Consider the following 21,540-nt stretch of genomic DNA (forward strand, 5'->3'; position numbering starts at 1 on the left):
CCTTAAAATATGGCAAAGCTTCTCTTCACCATTTATTTTTCCTCATTAAAGCATTATCTATTTCAATGCTGACTCACTGATAACGTAAAAGAGTGAGGGATTCCTGGCAGTCCAGTGATTAGGACTCTGCCGTTTCACAACAGAGGGCAAGGCTTCAATCCCTGGCCAGGGAATTAAGATCCCACAAGCCACGTGACGTTGCCAAAAAAAACCCCAGTGAAATAAAACAGTGAAAGTGCATTTCTCCCCACACCACTTATCTATTAATGTGTCCTATTTTTTTTCTCATCAAAAGATCGTCATAGTGAAATCCCACTGAAGTTTGTTCCACATTTTTTAAAACACAAGTAATACCACTTCTCTGTGGAATATAGGCTTTTTTTCACTGCTTGAATTTTCCATGAGTGATTCATTTGCAGCTGTTTACTCATTCATAGTATTGTTTGTAGCTGTCTGTCTCTTCAGTTTCTTTCTGTCATTTCACCGGCAGCATTGATAAGGCAATAGGAGAGATAACAATGGCTTCATTAAACAGTGGCGCCTCTGTGTGGTTTTCAGCTGGTTTGCAGGCCTTTTTCTGGGTACAAGACTGTAAGAAGTCTTCATCTGAGGACAATATCCATGGCAAAAATGTTAGACACTACTACATTGCTGCTGAAGAAGTCATCTGGAACTATGCACCCTCCGGGATAGATGCCTTCACCAAAGAAAATTTAAGAGCACCGGGAAGGTAATTCAGAAAAAAAAAAGATATTATTTCAAAATATGCCTCCTCCTCAACAAGTCATAAAAGGCTATTCAGCAATTAAGATTTTAACTGATACTTGAAATTGAGTAACTAGACTGCTAAGTAATTATTGAGGTGTTTGGTAGTGAGTCCAAGTTAGAGAAATAGGACTTCTGAGTCCATGAAAAAGAATAGAAAATTTGTTAGATGCTCAAGAAAATCCTCAGAAAATGCTGAAAACAAGATTGATTCATTAGCTTTCCATTCCTGAAACCAGCCTTGTATAATCTAGCAGCACTGGGTATATTCACAAGGTTGTATAATTATCAGCACTGTGACTCTCAGAACTCCCATCATTTCAAGTAGAAATGCTGTTCAACAGGTCAATAGCTGAGCTCTACCCAAGCTTGTGACTTCTGAAGCAGAGATTTAAGTCCCTGCTACACTGACAGCCAGATATAATGATTCCCTAAACTGTATCTCCAGCTCAGAAGGCTCTTATATATGGCAGATTTTCATTCTGAACTGCTTAGTGGACACCCCACTTGGATGAGGCCCTCTCCAAATCAATATGTCCAAGCTTGAATCCTCTGTCTTCCACACAATTCTGAGCTTTCTCCTCTACACGAATGGTATTGCTATTTATCCATCACTCAAATCCCAATGCCTCAGCATTACACTTGACTCCTTCCCTCCTTCACCAATCCCTCCTTCTCTCATCAAATGCTGCCTCATTATATCCAAAATATCTCAGGAAGTTTGTATGCATCTCTCTAACCTCTTGGCTAGTACCTCTGAAGTCATCACTACCCTCATTGAGATTTTAAGGGAAGCCTACTGACTTGGCTCCCTACCACGGTCTTCCAACAACTTAAGGAATCCTCCTAAAACACTAATCCTTTTTGCCGGGGTCCAGCCCCGATAGATCCAGGGAATTTGAAGGGGAGACGGAGTCGGCGTCCTAAGTAAGAACTATTTGATTAGGAAAGAATAGTGTAGTAGGAAAATTAGTGGAGAAAAAGAGGCTGATATTCCTTGGTTTACACAGATAACCAATAAAACTTCGAGACAAGAAGTTTGCCCTGTTCATGGAGGCCACAGGTGCCCTCCCGGTCTCCCGAGGGAGTGAAGACACAGAACGTCTTCCCGTTCAGGTCTTAGAAACCCAGGCAGATAAGTGAACGCAGGGAGCCTCTATGCTCCAAGGGATCAGCCTGAAAAAGAGAGGGAGAGGGAGAGAGAAAATGATTGACACAGGCAGACCAAGCTGCTTTGGTGAGCGAGGCCCAATAACTTTATTTTCAAAAGGACTTTTATACCTTTCCCACAAATGATGTTGTGTACATTATCTTCTGGCCTTGGAGGCCTGTGAACATTTTAAGACCCTCTTTTGATAAAAGCTGCTCAACCAGAAAACTTATTTTCCCTTGAAGTGTTTTTTATTTATGTTTCTAATCTATGTCAACCTCAGAAAGTATCAAACAAAGTTACATTTTCACAAAGCAAAGGTGCAGCGAGTTACAACAAAGAAAGAACCAATTAGCTCAAAAGTCTGATGTGCTTAGTTTCAAGGCTACTATTTTGTTTTCTTACATTCCAACTATGTTAACTAACGCACTCCCAGGTGCACAGTGGATAAGAGATATGGGATCTTAGCAACAAGCATTGGCCCAGTAATGAAATCCTACACCAGCACTAATCTAATAACTTTTAACTCTTTGAAAGGCTCTATGTTTTAGGCTTCCTGTGCCTCTCACAGTTGGGGGGGCGGGGCTGCAAACAATCACATGCATAGTTGTAAAAGTCCAGGTAAGGCAAGTTAGAGAGCCATCAGAGGGGTTTGATCTGAAACACTCCTTTTATATGCAGGAGACTGTTAACTGGAGCTCTAAGTTAACTTTTTCCAGAGAAAGGTGGTCGAGGAAGAATGCCAGAAGAATAGGTGGAAAGCATAATGCAGTAAGGCAGGCAGACTCTGGTTTTGGGAGTAGATGCTTGAGAAAGCCCAGGGGGGTTTCCTCGAGGCCTGATCTCGCCTTTGCGTTTTGTCAGGCCCCTTTCCTCATGACCTTTGCCACGGGGGGATTCCCCACGCTGGCTCCTGGCACCTTTTAAAAAAATTTACATATATATATATGTGTATATATATATATATATATAATTTGAAAGTTGAAAGTTAAGTCACTCAGTTGTGTCTGACTCTTTGCAACCCTGTGGACTCTAGCCCACCAGGCTCCTCTGTCCATGGGATTCTCCAGGCAAGAATACTGGAGTGGGTTGCCATTTCCTTCTCCTATATATATATATATAATATATATATATATATATATATATATATATTAGCCATGCAGTGTGGCACATGGGATCTTAGTTTCCTTACCAGGGATCAAACCCACACACCCTGCATTGGAAGCACAGAGTCTTAAGCACTGGACCACCAGGGACATCCCATAAAACACTAATCCTTAATGTTTACATGTTTCAAAGCCCTGAGATGTACCGAAACTTTAAGCAGTTCCTCCCACCCATCCCCCATCTCTCTAAGCCTCATTCTCCAATCCTCTGTCTTACCCTGCGTGCAATGGTCCTGCACTATTTTATAAGACATGCTATGCTCACGCTCTTCTCTGAGCCTTCCCACAGGCTGTTCCCTCTTTGTAAACACCTGCCCCATTCTCCCCACCACACATATTCCATCTTTTTAGTGCCACTTCTCCTCTAGCTAGTTCTTAAAATCTCTTCCTTTGGAAAGGCTTTGAGGCCTCTCCCCGCCCTCCGTAACTCCAGGAGAAATGTTTCATAACACCCTGTGCTTGTTACATGCTGTTATTTTGAACAGTCTGTAGTCTGTCTTCTGGGACAGATGCAAAGTCCATGTGGACAATGGTGGGTCCATTTGCTTATGGGTATGTCATCATCATATGACAGGGCTCCTGGCAAAGGGCAGGTGTTCTGTACATTTGTCTGTACAGGAGAAGAGATAAAAGGGGCAGCTTTGTCAGGCCCAATGCCTTTCTGAGATTTAATTTCTTCATCTGTAAGATGAAGAGACTGGGGAGGGAGTGATTAAGATGGCAGAAGAGTAGGACCTGGAGCTCACCTCCTCCCACAAATCCATCCAAACTGTGTCAAGGTGTGGATTCTCACGGAACATCTACCGAATGTTGGCAGAGGACCTCAGACTTCTGAAATGGCAAGAAAATCTCCACATGACTGGGTAAGACAAATGAAGAAAAAAGAGAGAGAGAGAGAAAGGAATTGGGACAGGATCTGTGCCGCTCGGAGGGAGCTGTGGGAGAAGAAATGTTCCTGGACTCTGGAAGTCCCCTCATTGGTGGGACAGAGGGGGAGCTTCACCACAGAGAAGAGCGCAACAACCAGTTTGCAGAAGGAGAAATGGAGAGAGGCCTGCCTGCATAGACAGTCAATACCAAGGCCCTGAGCTCCCCAGCCTGAGATGCCCAGTGCATATGGGGGCTGGGTGCTGAAGCTCAGGCTTCAGAGGTCAGACCCAGGGGGAGAACTGGGGTGGGATGCACCAGAGACAGCCTGCAGGGGCTGGAGTGTGAGTGACTGAGAGTGTAGAGCGCCACTGTTGGGGGCTGTAGGGGAGAGGTGGGACCCCCAGAGGAGCATCTTTCCCTGTGTGCTCTCAGGCAATGGGACACATCACAGGATCCCAGGAGTGCTGGCAGGCCACCACATCTGCACACTCCCTTCAGGGGATAATGGGGACACACCCTGAGGAAAGAGGTGGAAGGCATCCAAACTCAAAGCAGCCCTTGGGCCCAAAAGTATTAAACCCACACAAGCCATGCAGGAGCGCTTCCGCGTGTGTACAGCCTTCCGTGACTACGGTAGATCACCGTTTCTCCCAAACTCAGAGTGAGGGAAATGCAAGTACAATGAAGAGGTAGAGGAACCACTTCCAGTTAACAGACCAAGAGAAATCACCTGGAGGAACAAACAAGGCAGACCAGTGCAGTGTAACAGACACTAGGTTCAAAAACGTGGTCATGCAGCCATGAAAAGGAACGAATCTGAGTCAGTTCTAGTGAGGAAGGACGTACGGCCTGTTACACAGAGTGGAGTAAGTCAGACAAATATCATATATTAACACATACTTATGCAATCTAGAAAAAATGGTACTGATTAACCTATTTGCAGGGCAGGAATAGAGACTCAGATATAGAGAACAGACTTCTGGACACGGCAGGGGAAGGAGAGGGTAGGATGAATTGAGAGAGCAGCATCGAAATAAGTGCATTGCCATATGTAAAATAGATGGCTAACGGAAAGTTGCTGTATGATGCAAGGAGCGCAACCTGGCGGTCTGCGACAACCTAGCGGGTGGGATGGGGTGGGAAGTGGGAAGGAGATTCACGAGGGAGGAAACACATGTATACTTATGGCTGATCCATGTTGATGTATGGCAGAAAGAAATACCACATTGTAAAGCAATTATCCTCCAATCAAAAATAGAGACAAATTTAAAAAAAAAAAAGAAAAGATATCATGAAAATACTGAAGAAATTAAGAAAGACTATCAACAGAAATGCAGAGTACTGTAAAATGGGGCGAATAATACCAATTTTGTTGCATCGTCATGTGAGTTTCAGACAATAAATGAACGTTTCTGAGTGCTAACATGCAATAAACAGTAGTTACTCTATTTTTAGACAGTTCATAATTTATTTAAAAGATTCTATCGTAGGACAAGTTATTAACTTTCAGGGGTCAACATGGGTCCTCTTGAAATTTTTTTTCACTTCACTTGAAAAAAAAAAAATTTAAGTCTCTGTGCCATAAATCTCCACCCCCAATCTTAACATCTTTCTACAGAATGCCTAGTACTATCTGCTTGTTTGAGTATTTGACAAATCGTGGGTAATAATTCTAAGCCTTGGTCAGAACTTTTCAATTAGTATCTTGTGTGACTACTGGGCTCTGTTCTGCTCTCAGCTCCAGAATTAAACCCTTTCTCTTTTGGCAGTGCTTCAGAGGCATTTTTTGAACAGGGTCCTACAAGAATCGGAGGGTCATATAAAAAGCTGGTTTATCGTGAGTACACAGATGCCTCCTTCTCTAATCAAAAAGAGAGAGGCCCTGAAGAGGAACATCTTGGCATCCTGGGTAAGTCTGCACAGAATACGTAAATACTAATGTACGCTTGGGCTTCCTGGTGGCTTCCTGGTAAAGAATCTGCCAATGCAGAATTGCAGATTCAATTCAATGCAGAATATCCTGCCAATGCAGGAGATGCAGGTTCTATCTCTGGGTTGGGAAAGACCCTCTGGTGAAGGAAATGGCAACCCACTCCAGTATTCTTGCTTGGGGAATCCCATGGACAGAGGAGCCTGGGGGGCTACAGTCCATGGGGCCACAAAAGAGTCAGACACAACTTAGCAACTAAACAACAACAATGTGCTCTTCCTCTGAACTACAACCAACTTAAAGAACAGAAGCTTCGGAATCTGAAGCATGATTTCTACATACAAACTATTCGTGGAGGAGCAAACATCAATAAAATGCAGTAGCCAATCACTTTCCCAAATGTAAATTTACCCGTAGTAAATCTTCAACATGAAAAGCCAGGCTGACTTCAATTGAATGTCTTTTTTCTTTCTTCAAAGAGGTAAGGGGTGACTTTGTTTTAATAGACCGTGATGCTATTAGCTTCCAGTTTTAGTTAAAGGTACATTCCCTTAGAAATAAAATCCAGCTACTAATGAGACAGTTGGGTTTGTTTTAGAGCCTCCTTCTCCCCAGGCAGGACCCAGGGATCTCTTCTTGCGAAGGCTCATGGGCAGAATAGCAAGTGCGTGGACTCAGACTGTCCTCACTGTCTGTCCTCACCTATTAGCCATGTGACCTTTGAAATACTCAACTATCTGTGCCTGCCCTCTTTCTATAAAACAAGAATGATAGTAACAACAATAGTCCCTACCTCATAAAGCAGTCATAAGGATTAAATGAGTTAATTCACATAAATACTGAGGAGAACACATAGGAAACGCTCAATAAATATCATTTTATATATTACATAAAATACATGTGTACTATATATCTGTTTTTATTCTTTATTTAGTAATAATATTAATTTTGGTGATGGAAAATACACAACAGTGTTGCTTTTCACATCCAAGACAAATTTAACTTACCCCCTTTGGGTGGTCAATGTTTACGGCATTCTCTTGGAGGTCCATCTAGTCAAGGCTATGGTTTTTCCTGTGGTCATGTATGGATGTGAGTTGGACTGTGAAGAAAGCTGAGTGCCAAAGAATTGATGCTTTTGAACTGTGGTGTTGGAGAAGACTCTTGAGAGTTCCTTGGACTGCAAGGAGATCCAACCAGTCCATTCTGAAGGAGATCAGTCCTGGGTGTTCATTGGAAGGACTGATGCTAAAGCTGAAACTCCAGTACTTGGGCCACCTCATGCGAAGAGTTGACTCATTGGAAAAGACCCTGATGCTGGGAGGGATTGAGGGCAGGAGAAGGGGACGACAGAGGATGAGATGGGTGGATGGCGTCACCGACTCAATGGACATGAGTTTGAGTGAATTCCGGGAGTTGGTTGATGGAAGGGAGGCCTGGTGTGCTGCAATTCATGGCGTCGCAAAGAATCGGACACAACTGAGCGACTGAACTGAACTGAACTGAACTTGGCTCTTGGGACCAAATAGCACACGTCCGGTCCACAGTAAACTAGGATGAGGAGAGTGCAGGTACCGAGTAGTTTTATAGATGTGTGAAGCTTGTGAACTGACTTGGTTAAACATGGCAACAAATTTCATTACTTGAAGTTAACTCAAAAAACCCTTCTCATCTCTTTCCAGACTCCTCATGCCATAATAAGCATGTTGCTTCCAGAGGTTCTTTTTAGAGGACAAGACAGAGAAATCAACTGTCTTAGGTATTCTGTAGGTTAGATATCAGGGAGGATAATAATTCTCTCTTTATCCCTAGGTCCCGTCATTGCTGCAGAGGTGGGAGACACCATCAGAGTCACCTTCCATAACAAAGCAGCCCATCCCCTCAGTATTGAGCCCATTGGAGTGAGAGTCGATAAGAACAACGAGGGCACATACTATTCACCGAGTGGAAGTGAGTACAACATTTGGTAATCAAGCAATAATGTTTATAACCCACTGTGCTAGTCACTCCAGGAAAACAGCCCTGAAAAAACCAAAGGCAGGAACTTCTGAGGAATCTTCTTATATACCATCCTCAGGCATCATGCCAGGAAGCAAGTCAATCTCTTCTCCTACCATTTGCAGTTGGTTTGTGGGATTCTGTCCTATCTTAATTGGGTGATTATTGACAATACTGAAAGTAACTTACTTGGATTGTATCAATTACACATTTCCAGAGTTCTATTTGGGTAACTGCTAAATTTGAAAAAATATTCTTGTAGTTATTAGATGTACATTTTAGAATGTTTTAAAAATATAAAATTTGTAGCCAAACGTAATATCCATAGTTCTATAGTCAACCACCATTATATTTTTGTATAAGTCCTTCACTCTTCCATCTGTGCACATAATATTTTGATATCATAGTATTTAAATATGAAAAAGTGAAAGTGTTAGTCACTCAGTCATGTCTGACTCTGTGACCCCATGGACTATAGCCCTCCCCCACCCAAGCTCCTCTGTCCATGGGGTTTTCAAGGCAAGAATAATGGAGTGGGAAGCCATTCCCTTCTCCAGGGGGGTCTTCCTGACCCAGGGATTAAACCCATGTCTCCTGCATTGCAGGTAGAGTGTCTATAGTCTGAGCCAGCAGGGAAGCCCTAGTATATAAATATACTTATTGCTATAATTTTGTACTCAGAGTTTGGTTTCTTACCTGATAAATATTTTATAGGTATAATTTTAATGATACAAAATATTCCACTATATGAAAGTATTTAGGTATTTTTGTAGGTCAAGGCTAGCCAATGAAGACCCTCTTCCAGGTCTTTGATTTCCTGTAACCTTTCATGTAAGAAGGGGCTAGGGAGTTTTGTGGGATCTCTTTTGTAAGGGCAATAACCCCATTCAGAAAGGCTCCACTCTCATAACCTAATCACCTCTCACCTCAAATACTATCATATTGGGCATTAGGATTCCAACATATGAATTTTGGAGAAACATAAACATTCAGACCATAGCAAGCACCAATCTCAGACAGAGGTATAGAGAAGACTTCCTGAGGGAAATCATACCTATTTGTGACCTGACACCAGTGGGATTCCAGTCTAATTTATAAAAGGAGCACAAAAGTAGGTTATCCTAGGCTAAACCCAGTCTACTCCATGGCTCAAATGACCACATTAGAAAGAAAACTTAACCTCCCCCATGTGACCTTTCTTACAGGTGGGCCTCCTCCTTCAGGCTCCCATGTGGCACCCAAAGGAACATTCACCTATGAGTGGACTGTCCCCAGGGAAGTGGGACCCACCTACAAAGATCCTGTCTGTCTGGCTAAGATGTATTATTCTGCTGTGGATCCCACCAAAGATATATTTACTGGGCTTATCGGGCCAATGAAAATATGCCAGAATGGAAGTTTACTTGCAAATGGGAGACTGGTAAGTCCAATGAGGGAAAATGAAAATGATTTTCAAATCCCTTTGAATTATCATTATTATAAGGAAAATTCTGCTGTTTGAGACAGTGAGGGTTCCACATGCATGCATGCATCCTCAGTAGCTTTAGTCATGTCCGGCTTTTTGTGACCCCTAGGACTGTAGCTCACCAGGCTCCTCCGTCCATGGAGTTCTCCAGGCAAGAATACTGGAGTGAGTTGCCATGCTCTCCAGGGGATCTTCCCTACCCAGGGATCAAACCCGCGTCTCCTGCATTGGCAGCAGATTCTTTACCAGTGAGCCTCCAGGGAAGCCCAAGTTCCACACATAATACTTGTTACAGTTTTTTTCTTAGGCTTATATCTGTATTGTGTGGAGACTCTCTGACTAACAGGATTGCTTCAAAATGAGTTGGAAACAAGATTTTCCTTGGAATCCAAAGTCTTTTATGATACAATTCAACACACACATTTAAAAAAATCACCTATTAATGACAATAAGTCAGTTAACATTCACTGAGGAAAATATTGCTTTAAATATTTTTTATATTTGTCTGAAGGAGACTGGCATATTACTATTTACTTATACTGCTAATTAAGCTTCAATTATTTGTATAACATGTAAGAAATAACACTGCTCACACATCCATAAATATTTTTTAGAAATGAGAAAATAACCTTCTGATCTAGAAATAGAAATACTTAATCTAACCATTGTATTTATCTCTAAAATAAATATTGCAATATAAATCTTTAAAAGAGAAAGATTCCTTTGAAAATGCATTCAATACAATTACCACACCTTAAAGCATCAAAAAAACATACATTTTAATTTGGTTTTGCTTAAAATAAAACATTTCAGACTCTCAGTTTATGTTTAATTATATTCCATACATTGTGACTTATAGTATTCTCATAGATATTACTTATTAAATTCTTAGAAATTCATTTTTATTTTTCTCTGATCTAAGTTACTTGAACCAAATATGGTCTTTTACTTTTTTAACTTTTTGTCCTTTTATGAGTAATTTTCAGTTTTATTGCCTTATAATTAGGAAATATGACTTGTAAATTTTCTCTGTTTTCAGAGAAGTTTTCTTCTCTGAAGAAACTAAAGAGAAGTTTTCTCAGTAGGTCAGCATGTAAGAGATTATAGCAGCTCCCTTCTGGAATCCTGACACATCTGAAAATGTCACTTTGTTGTGCTTTGCTTGGTGTCAAATTTTTCTATCATAATCTTTCCCTCTCAAAACAGTAGTTGGTACTCCATCTTACTCTGACATTTATTGTTCTAGAGAAGTCTGATGTTCATAACTTTTAAAATGGATTATTCTAGAAATTTGTCTATCTCTGAAATCCAAAAATTGTAGCAGGATATTTTTAGGTATAGGTCTATATTACTAATTTTGTCTTGCTTTCAGTAAAATTTTTGAATCTGAGTAAGCTTTCCCTTTTATAGTGGTGAACATTTCCACTATTTGAAAAGAAGAAATAAAGACACAGATGTACGGACATCAAAGCAGGGAAGGGAGATGGGATGAATTGGGAGACAGGGATTGACATATACACATTACTATGTATAAAATAGATAACCAATGAGAACTTACTATATAGCACACGGAACTCTATTCAATGCTCTGTGGTGACTTAAATGGGAAGGAACTAACAAAAAGGGGGGTGATATATGTATATGTATGACTTGTTTACTTTGCTGTTCAGCAGAAACTAACACAACATTGTAAAGCAACTATACTCCAATACAAATTAAAAACCTCTGGTGGTGAACAGGAGTATTTTGTGAGTTCCATTTACAAAGTGGAATAGAAACTTCAGCTCTTGTCCTTCTTTTAGCAGGTTTATGCATAAATAGTACTGTGCATATGGAAGTGTTTCTGCTTTACTCATTCTGTCTTCATCTCATTGTTCTTATTTTGATTTTCAGAAAAATGTAGACAAGGAGTTCTATTTGTTTCCTACAGTGTTTGATGAGAATGAGAGTTTACTCCTGGATGATAATATTAAAATGTTTACAACAGCACCCGATCAGGTGGATAAGGAAAATGAAGATTTTCAGGAATCTAATAAGATGCACTGTAAGTACTGCATCATCCACCAATATCAAGCTATTTCAGCACTGCACATGTAATGCTTTTGATTAAGCTAAAATACTAATAGCTTTCCCACAGATTGTTTTAATAAATGATTAAATACCATAGTGCTCTAAGGGTAATATTGTTAATTATTTGACATATCAGTAAACTGAATCTTAGTTTCACTTAACTCAGAATAACAAAACATATAATATATGCCAATTAGATCAATTCAGTTCAGTCACTCAGTCATGTCTGACTCTTTGCAACTCCATGGACTGCAGTGTGTGAGGCCTCTCTGTTCATCACTAACTCCCAGAGTTTACCCAAACTCATGTCCATTGAGTCAGTGATGCCATCCAACCATCTCATCCTCTGTCGCCCCCTTCTCCTCCTGCCTTCAGTTTTTCGCAGCATCAGGGTCTTTTCAAATGAGTCAGTTCTTCGCATCAGGTGGCCAAAGTGTTGGAGTTTCAGCTTCAGCATCAGTCCTTCCAATGAACACCCAGGACTGATTTCCTTTATGATGAACTAGTTGGATCTCCTTGCAGTCCAAGGGACTCTCAAGTCTTCTCCAACACCACAGTTCAAAAGCATCAATTCTTTGGCACTCAGCTTTCTTTACAGTCCAACTCTCACATCTATTCCTGACTACTGGAAAAACCACAGCTTTGACTATATGGACCTTTGTTGGCAAAGTAATGTCTCTGCTTTTTAATGTGCTGTCTAGGTTGATCATAACTTTTCTTCCAATAAGATTCATAGTCCTTAAAATGTAGTCTCTAGGTCAGCTGTTTCAGCATCACCCAGGACTTGTTAGAAATGCAGATTCTTGGACTCCAACCCCAACCTACTGAATCAGAAACTTTAGGTGTAGGGCTTGAAACCTGTGTTTAACAAATCCTCTCTGTTATTCTGATGTATGCTTAAATTTGAGAGTTACTGGATTAGATACTTTTCTTACCTGTGGCTTAATAAAGGCAGGCTTCTTTTATGGTTTCTACTCTGAATAAACTTACATGATTCTCATCTTTGACTACCCATAAGAATCCCCTGAGAGTTAAAAAAAAAAAAAACTATTAAAACTGTTTTTTAAATGCTCAACACAATCGACAGAGATTTTTTACTTCAGTGAAACAGCATCGGATTTACTTTTTAGTTCCTAGTATAATTCTAAAATGCAGTTAGAGTTTAGAGATAGTGAACTAATTGTTCAAAATGTCCACACCACTAATGCACAACATGTGAAAATCATTGTAACTAGAAGAAAAAAAAAGTAAATTTGTATTACAAACTGAACTCCTCCTCTTTGAACTTCTTTTTATGGTAAGCCATGTCTGACTCTTTGTGACCCCATGGACTGTAGCCAGCCAGGCTCCTCTGTCCATGGGATTTCCCAGGCAACAATACTGGTGTGGGTTGCCATTTCCTCCTCCAGGAGATCTTCCTAACCCAGGGACTGAATCTATGTCTCCTACATCTGCACTGGTAGGTGGATTCTTTACCACTGTGCCACCTGGGAAGCCCAATACAAACTGACATTGTTTTCCAGATTGGATTGATAATAGTCACACTACCCATATCAATCTTTATTTTGCATTTCGGAGGAGTCAAGAATATTATCTATTAAAAACAGCAATGAGAAGGAACTTCCTGCACATACTCTTCCCTGTTATTCAAGATGAATCAGAGAATTTTCCATCTAGGGCAACAAACACATTCGCAGTCTACAGCACCTAGGAAGAACTGTTATTCATCATCCATTTGGGTGCTCACAGATATGGCCCTTGGGAGAACTGAGAAATGACTCACTGAGAACAGTGAGATTCCCAGGGCCCAGAAATTTAAGAACCCAGCATTCATAAGACTTCCCTGGTAGTCCAGTGGTTAAGAATCCTCCTCGCAATGCAGAGGACATGGGTTCTATGCCTGATTGCAAAACTAAGATCCCACATGCTGCAGAGCAACTAAACCCTGGCACTACAACTGCTGAGCCCGTGCACCTCAACTAGACAGCCCATGCGCCACAACCGGAGAGTCTGTGCGCTGCGTCGAAAGATCCTGCATGACACATTGAACAGTCTGTAACTAAGACCCTACACAGCCAAATACATATTTAAAAAAGGAAGAAGAACCATGCATTCAGCTCTATGTCTTCCACCCAGGGCTTGCCTGGAAGTGTTGAGTTCAGCAAGAAGTTTTAGAGACATTGTTGACATGTAAAGGGGTGGGCAGGCACAAATGGGTCTTTCAAAAATTAAATAAACCCAGTTGGCTCTGAAAAGTCTGACAGGTTGTCATGAAGTAGGGCATATGATTTAACCAGTTTCAAAATATCATTTTCCAACTTTTATAGCCATGAATGGATTCATGTATGGGAATCAGCCTGGTCTCAGCATGTGCCAAGGAGATTCGGTCATGTGGTACTTATTCAGTGCTGGAAATGAGGTCGATATACATGGGATATACTTCTCAGGAAACACTTACCTGTCAAGAGGAGAAAGGAGAGACACAGCAAACCTCTTCCCTCAAACAAGTTTGAGTCTCTTCATGCAGCCAGATACTGCAGGTGAATTCCTTTAACATCAAGGCAAATTTCTGTTGGGTCTACTTGTGTGGTTTTGGTTCAAAATGCTGTGTTGGGTGCTAGCTCATCCCTTCCCCAAGCCTCCTAACTACCTTTCTTTCCTTGGTTACTGTAGTATTTGCCAGGTAGGTCCATTTTCTGTTTCTGTGGTGGGGCGAGAAGGGACTGAGAAGAGTGGACTGAGGTTTCTCCCATTGGTGCTGTCACTCAGTCGCATCTGACTCTGCGACCCCAAGAGCTGGAGCCCATCAGGCTCCTCTGTCCATGGGATTCTCCAGGCAAGAATGGGGAGTGGATAGACATTCCCTTCTTCAGGGGATCTTCCCCACCCAGGGGTCGAACCGGTGTATCTTATGTCTAACCTGCATTGGCAGGCAGGTTCTTTACCACTAGCAACACCTGGGAAGCCCATTTCCACCTAGGCAAACCCTCAAGATGGTCTCCTTTTCAATTATGTACCTTTAAAGATAGCTGGCAAATCAGACTAGAAAACAAATGTCTCCCATAAAGGCTCTTTGTGTCATGTCTCTGTATCCTACGTGTGTGTGTGTGCTGTCGTGTCCAGCTCTTTGCAACCCCATGGACTGTAGCCTGTAAGGCTCCTCTGTCCATGGGATTTCACAGGCAAGAATATTGGAGTGGGTCACCATTTCCTTCTTCAGGGAATCTTCCCAACTCAGGGATCAAACCTACCTCTTCTGCACTGGAGAGGAAAGGCCACCACTGCACCACCTAGGAAGCCATTCCCAATCCTAGATGAAGTGTTGGCTTATTAGTCGCCTACAATTGAATATCCTATACTGGAACTATAGACATGCAAATTCAGAGATACGGACTCTGAATGAATAAAATTAAAAACTAAAACAAAATAGAATTTTATCCAAACATGAAAATATGCTAACTTGCCTCAGGCTTTATTTGGCTCATCAAATGCCACTAAAATGCAAGACAGGCCCTATGTCACCTTTTCCTTTATTAGACAAATGTAAATACAACAATTAACAAAAGAGATAAAGGTGTCTGCTTTCATGCAGCTGAAATTCTAATGCAGGGAGACAGACAATACGCAAGTATATTAACATACACACAAGCACATATATATGTATCAAGTGGTTATAAGTACTATGAAGAAAAATAGGGCAGGGGAAGGAGCTGATGACAGATGAGGGATAGTGGTCAAAAATACTCACAGGAGGTGACCCGCCTTTTTATTTACCATTCCAGGGACTTTTGACGTGGAATGCCTCACAACTGATCACTACACAGGTGGCATGAAACAAAAATACACTGTGAGCCAGTGCGGGCAGAGGTCTGAGGATTTATACCTCTACCTGGGAGAAAGGACCTACTACATCGCAGCGGTGGAAGTGGAATGGGATTATTCCCCAAGTAGGAAATGGGAAAAGGAGCTACATCATTTACAGGAACAAAAGTAATTCTCTAGACTCTGACTCCCAATTATTTTTTAGCTTTTTCTTTCAGAGAAGTAAGAATTATGCTAAGTTAAGAAGCAGTGAACAATTGCATTGCACAATAACAACAAAACAACAACAAAATGCTTTCTCGATCATTTCTGCTTCTTCCAACTATCTCTCAGAAAAATTTCCATTGATCTCCTTTGATTCTTTGTAGTCACTCATCTTACTCTCTTTTCTGTTAGACTGTCTTCTCATACCTGCATACTCCTGTCATTGTTTTCAAACTTAAACCAAAATCAATGCCTACATTCAGAGCTAAAATAATTTTCTTTTACTAACCTTTTGATTTGTTGCTTATGTTTCTTCCAAAGATTTCATTCTGAGTCTAGTAATGTTACTTCACATTTTGGAAACTATTATGTATGGAAGCATATTTTAAATTCTTGAGGGCACTAGAGCGGATATGGTCTCTGCCCTACCAGAACTTACAGGAAAATATGGTTCAAAACTACCAATAACATGTACACTATGGAAATGTAAAAGTGAGTTCAGTGAATAAGCGTAAATAAAGGGTGGTTATTGGAGCTTCAGAAACAATACATTTAGAGACACATCGCCTGACACTTCTACAGGTAGCTCTTCTATACTTTGCCAAGTACTCTCCCCTTTACCATCTCATCAGGCACTAACCCTTGGGGGATATGATTTGAGAGACTGGGGTGGAATGTGTTCAGAGCTGAGATGTACAACATGACCGGTAACTTGTAGCTAAATGATGCCTAGCTGGTCAGTTTGACTGCCATGAGAAGTATGATTTCTTGGGGGACTTTTGTTCTTTGTTTTTATTTGGCTGCCCTGGGTCTTAGTTGCGGCATGCAAGATCTTTCAGTTGTGGCATATGGGATCTAGTTCCCTGGACAGGGATTGAACCTGGGCCCCCTACATTGGAAGCATGGAGTCTTAGCCACTGGACCACCAGAGAAGTCCTATGAGTACGATTTGTGATGTAAGGGAGTAGATAGCCATTTCAGTGATTAAGGTAGAACTGTCAAAATATACAGAGTCGTTAGGAGTCAGTGAAAGCTTTAGACAAAGGGAATGGCTGGATAAAAGGGCTACTCAGTTCCTATAGCCTAAAAATACTACAGGAACCAGAGAACACTTCACTGATGAAATCTGGACTCATAACATTTCAGAGCCATAAAGTAACCTTAGAGACAGTCTCACCAAATAGCTCATTTTAGAGGTGAAGAAATGGAGGCTCCAACAGGCAATGAGTAGCTGGAGGTCATTTTAGCTGGTGACAGTCAGGGCCAGGACTCCTAGGGTTCCACTCCTAGCTAGGTGTAAAGACTAGCTAGACTTTCTACCACACCTGTTTATTGTGGGGCTTTTTTTAAATTTAAATTTTACTACTGCGTTTTATTGGAGACACTTGTTTATTGTTAGTCTTATTCTTTCTTGTTCAAATGGGACAGTGATATTAAAAACTAGCATAATGAAAATTATTTTTATTCAAAATTTAAAACTCAACTTTCACTTTTATTAAGACAAATACTAACCTTAATTGTGTGTGTGTGTGTGTGTGTTTAGTCTTTCAAATGCATTTTTAGATAAGGAAGAATTTTACATAGGCTCCAAGTACAAGAAAGTTGTGTATCGGCAATTCACTGACAGCACATTTCAAGTTCCTGTGGAGAGAAAGGGTGAAGAAGAACACCTGGGAATTCTAGGTACTGTCCCAGCTCCAATTTATCAGGTGTGGGTTGGTGATATGGTGCTCTGTGTGGTGAGTCAGTCCATGTCTATGGGCTTAATGTTCTTAGTTCATATATTAATGTTATTCATAAAATGAATTTTTTATTCATTCATTTGTAAAAATAAAAAATAGAAGCTACTTAATACAATGAGAAGCCTATATTTACTAAAAATATCGCATAAGAAAATATTACTTATTTCTATCAGAAACAATGGCATTATATCCCATTTACTAATAAAATTATATATATTTGGTGTTTATCAAATGGATGCCTATAGTTTTGATGAAATTGCTAGAGATCACTTTGTACCGAGATTCTTAACCAAATTCTCCAGTTTTCTAGTCCACTAAAAATAAATCATAGCTATTTACTTTTAAGAAGTAAATGATTAACCTCAAGAAGAAATATACATATAAACAAGGAAATAAGGAAAAGGAAAAAAGTGTTATGTTGCACACAGCCAGGGGAAAGTTGCCTTCAATTTTTCAGAAATCACTTTAAGACCGAATGTCTAAGAACTTCTCCGACACTGGTCTTGGGAATATTCTTGAAAACTGTTAAGTGCAGGGGATGCTGCTCCCAAGCCCACTGTGTTTTTACACTAACAGAATTCCCTGGGCTTTCTTATCTTCAGTCCCGGGAGTAAGACATCCAAGCAAGAGTGGCATTGTTGTTGGGTCACAGAAATTTTTTGTCAGGAGAGAAGCTAAAATTGGCTGGAAGACAGGAATGGAATGGATACCCCACCCATCCTTTCAAAGGCAGTACTGTCCTTAATTCATAGGAAGGTCTAGAAGTTCTGATGAGAAATGACTCCCGGCCAGGGTAGGGTCACAGCTGATGGCTATGATTAGGCCACTATCCTGCAGGAAATTTCAGGCTAAAACCTCCCCTAGGACTCTTGATTAGAGATATACCCATAGTCTCTATCTTTAGAGACAGCCATAACTAGTGTTTTCATCCTAAGTCGTTGGGGACCAGGTATCAATCCAAGAGTACTACTGCATGAAGCCAGAGGGGAAAAACAAAAACAACACCCTTAATGACTTAAAAAAAGTTACCTGAGTTAGAGCTTCCAATCTGATGGGTATATAAGCCAGTCTTCTTTTCACTTTTCCCAGGTCCACAACTTCATGCGGATGTTGGAGACAAAGTTAATATCATCTTTAAAAACATGGCCACAAGGCCCTATTCAATCCATGCCCATGGGGTGAAAACAGAGAGTTCTACAGTGACTCCCGCTGCACCAGGTATTCATGGTGGGGGGAGGGATATGTTTTAATAGACTTTACAGCTTTCCACACACAACTGCTATCCATATGAGTTCGTCTTGAGGGAGTGAAGGAGGTGGCTAAGAGGGCACAAAGGCGGTTGCATCTGTGTGAATGTATGCACATACCAAAAGTTTAAAAACCACAGAATTGTAAGGAAAAGAATCTGATGGTTCTGAACACATACTCAAGGTTGCATCAGCAGAGATCATCTCCACAGGCTCAGCTAGAATACATCCTGGACAGCACCTACCACGTGGCTGACTGTTTCCATGCCTCTGTCCAAAGACAGGGTCCTAAGGGCAGAGGCTGCCATTTGGAACTTTAAATCCTAGTCCAATATCTGGCTTACTAAATATCTCTTTAATTCAGGGTTAAAAACTGCAATCGATTAAATATATAAATATGCATTTTCTTTAATAAGAACTATAACTTTCTTCTATTCATTGGAAAGTTGGCTTCAAGGAAAGGACCATTTCTCAGTAACTTAGCAGTTCTCATATTTATCAAGTGAGAAAAAATACTCTATAGAGTTGGTCTTGTCAATACAAGGAAATAGAAATAAAAAGCTCTGCCCACATGATCCTCATATTCTTCCAAGATAAGCAGCAAGTAAATATAATATCAAGTCATAGAAAGGGCTATGAAAAAGATTAAGATGGATGAGAGAGAGTAAATAACAAGGGTGCTATTTTAGGGTGGGGGGGGCAGGGGGTTGGTCAAGAGGTCTTCCTTGAGGAGTCACTGGTAAAGACACATAAACGATGAGAAGTAATGAGTCACAGGGAGCTGGAGATGGAGAGCATTCTAGGTCTTGAGATGGAAGTAGAATTGTGGAGGCCACTTCTCTTGCATGGAGGCCAGAGGCCAGGGCAGAGTAAACAGGGGCAGAATGTGACGAGATGGGATCCAGGCAGGGCAGGGAGCCAGGTGTAGGAGGAGGGAAGGGGACCTCAGAGGCCACGGTTACAATGTTGTATTTCATTCTGAAATCCCATGTGAGGGTTTAGGTTGAAGAGTGATGATCTGATGAATAGTTTTTAAAGGACTGGTCTGGCTGGTATGTGAATAAGTGTCTATAGGGGATAAGGGTAGAAATCAAGGGTTGGTTAGGGGACCATCTCAATAATTTGGGTAAAAAATGAATAAGATTTGGACCCAGGTAGAAGCAGTTGAAGTGGTTAGTTGTATTTGGGGTCTATCAGGTTGGCCAAAAATTTCATTCAGGTTTTTCTGTAATATCTTACAGAATGCCTGGCTAATCCAATATTTTAAAGGTGGTGTTAAAAGGACCTGCTGAAAGAGTGGTCATTAAGGAATGTTAGGAAAGGTGGAGTCCAGGAAAGCCCAAGGTTTGGGCATTGACCATTTATGGCAGAGCAGGTTGGGGCAGGGAAGGAAGAAGAGAAGAAAATGCTATTTTTTTGGCTTATGAGAATAGGAGTTTAATGAAAAGACAATATGTTCAGGTGATGAATCTATGCTTTATATTCCCAGTGAAATTTTCTGCTTATAAAAGGGTGAGGACGCAGGAGCGGGTAAAATGGAAGACTTGACTAAAAAGGAAAAAAAGTCTGCCATATCCTCTGACATTATCCCTCACGTCCTGCGTGATTCCCTAGTGAAGGTTTGTCAGATTCCAGTTAATTAAGCTCTGACAGCAGGAATATATAATGGTGAGATCTGCATAAATAGAGTGGACAGTAAGTGGCCATGGCTGCAAGTCAGGGTCTTGTGAGCAGCTGTGCAGGAAGCCCTGCGGTGACTGGCAGCAAGGATCGGGTTGGAGAGGGGCCCAGGGCAAATGGAAGCAGGTAAAGATGTTGGTAAGATAGGAGGGTGGAGCAACTGGCTGTCTTCAGAGTGTGAAGGTTCAGAGTGTGAAGGTCCAGGGTGTGGTCATGTCCTGCGTGTGACACAGTTGGAACGGAACAGTGTATGGTATGACAGAAGGGGGCAGACAAGAGAGGTCACTGACAGGTCAGCGACCATGAGATCAAGAGGTCTGATGACTCCTTGCCAGAAACTGTGAAATCACTGAGGATAATGGTGATAAAAGAGAAAAGGCAGGTGGTGGTGAAACTGTAGGAATTACACAAGGGCAGTCCAGAAACACAGATACAGAGAAGATGGTAGGGAAGAGGTTAGCACTCTTATTTGAGAGCTGAAGAGAAAAACAGAGTAACATTGAAATTTTACATACGTAAAATAGAGAGCCAATGGGGGAATTTGCTGTATGGCTCAGGAAACTCAAACAGGGGCTCTATATCAACCTAGAGGGGTGGGATGGGGAGGGAGATGGGAGGGAGTTTCAAAAGGGAGGGGATATATGTATACCTATGGCTGATTCATGTTGAGGTTTGACAGAAAGCAGCAAAATTCTGTAAAGCAATTATCCTTCAATAAGAAAATAAATAAATTTTAAAAACAGACTCCAAGTGAAGGAAAGTTCTGTTGCAAAGTTTTTGCAAATTTTGATATTGAAATTCTCATCTCCTAGCTTTGTGATGTGGCTTCTGTGTCATGGGTAGTTAATTCACAACCAACAAAGAAGATATTAAAGTGTGTCTTACAGGTGTTTTTAAAACTAAATTCTTTATTTTTCAAATTCAGACAGAATTTATTTCGAAAGAATTATTTTTTAATTGTTAGTTTCATTATCCTTTAGGTCAGAGGTATAACAATTTCGTTTTTAATATTCTTCTCATCATTGGAGATATTGAAACTCCTGCCTATTTTCTGAGAAGCCATAAATAGTAACAGAGAGTCACAGGTCTTGGCACTGGGATGCCTGTGATCTAAGTTGTACTTTTTGCTATTCGTGTTCTTGCCTGGAGAATCCCAGGGATGGGGGAGCCTGGTGGGCTGCCGTCTCTGGGGTCGCACAGAGTCGGACATGACTGAAGCAACTTAGCAGCAGCAGCAGCTTTATATCTTAGGACAAATATCTTGTGTGCTCCTGACTTTCATCATCTTTGAAATAATGAAGGTCATTATGTGTCCTTATAGTAAAACTAAATTCTTATAAACAACTTTGAATACTGCTACTTTTTTAAAATGAATTACTTTGTGACATTTCCAGTTTCTGGGTCACTGTTTTTCAAGGCTTTGCTAACAAT

At 40.9% G+C, this 21,540-nt stretch overlaps 1 protein-coding gene across 4 annotated transcripts in view; it reads left to right on the forward strand.

Annotated features, from left to right (window-relative positions):
• CP (ceruloplasmin) overlaps window positions 1-21,540 on the forward strand; it is a 60,533-nt gene that overhangs the window by 16,016 nt on the left and 22,977 nt on the right. For all 4 annotated transcript variants that reach the window (XM_018049097.1, XM_018049100.1, XM_005675461.3 and 1 more), the window contains 9 exons: window positions 559-730; window positions 5,721-5,860; window positions 7,694-7,831; window positions 9,085-9,299; window positions 11,238-11,388; window positions 13,742-13,954; window positions 15,197-15,404; window positions 16,984-17,123; window positions 18,272-18,400. In XM_018049097.1, the coding sequence (XP_017904586.1) occupies window positions 559-730; window positions 5,721-5,860; window positions 7,694-7,831; window positions 9,085-9,299; window positions 11,238-11,388; window positions 13,742-13,954; window positions 15,197-15,404; window positions 16,984-17,123; window positions 18,272-18,400 (1,506 nt within the window). The remainder of the gene's footprint in view (window positions 1-558; window positions 731-5,720; window positions 5,861-7,693; window positions 7,832-9,084; window positions 9,300-11,237; window positions 11,389-13,741; window positions 13,955-15,196; window positions 15,405-16,983; window positions 17,124-18,271; window positions 18,401-21,540) is intronic.

The sequence above is a fragment of the Capra hircus genome, chromosome 1 (assembly GCF_001704415.2).
Source record: "Capra hircus breed San Clemente chromosome 1, ASM170441v1, whole genome shotgun sequence".
NCBI lineage: Eukaryota > Metazoa > Chordata > Mammalia > Artiodactyla > Bovidae > Capra > Capra hircus.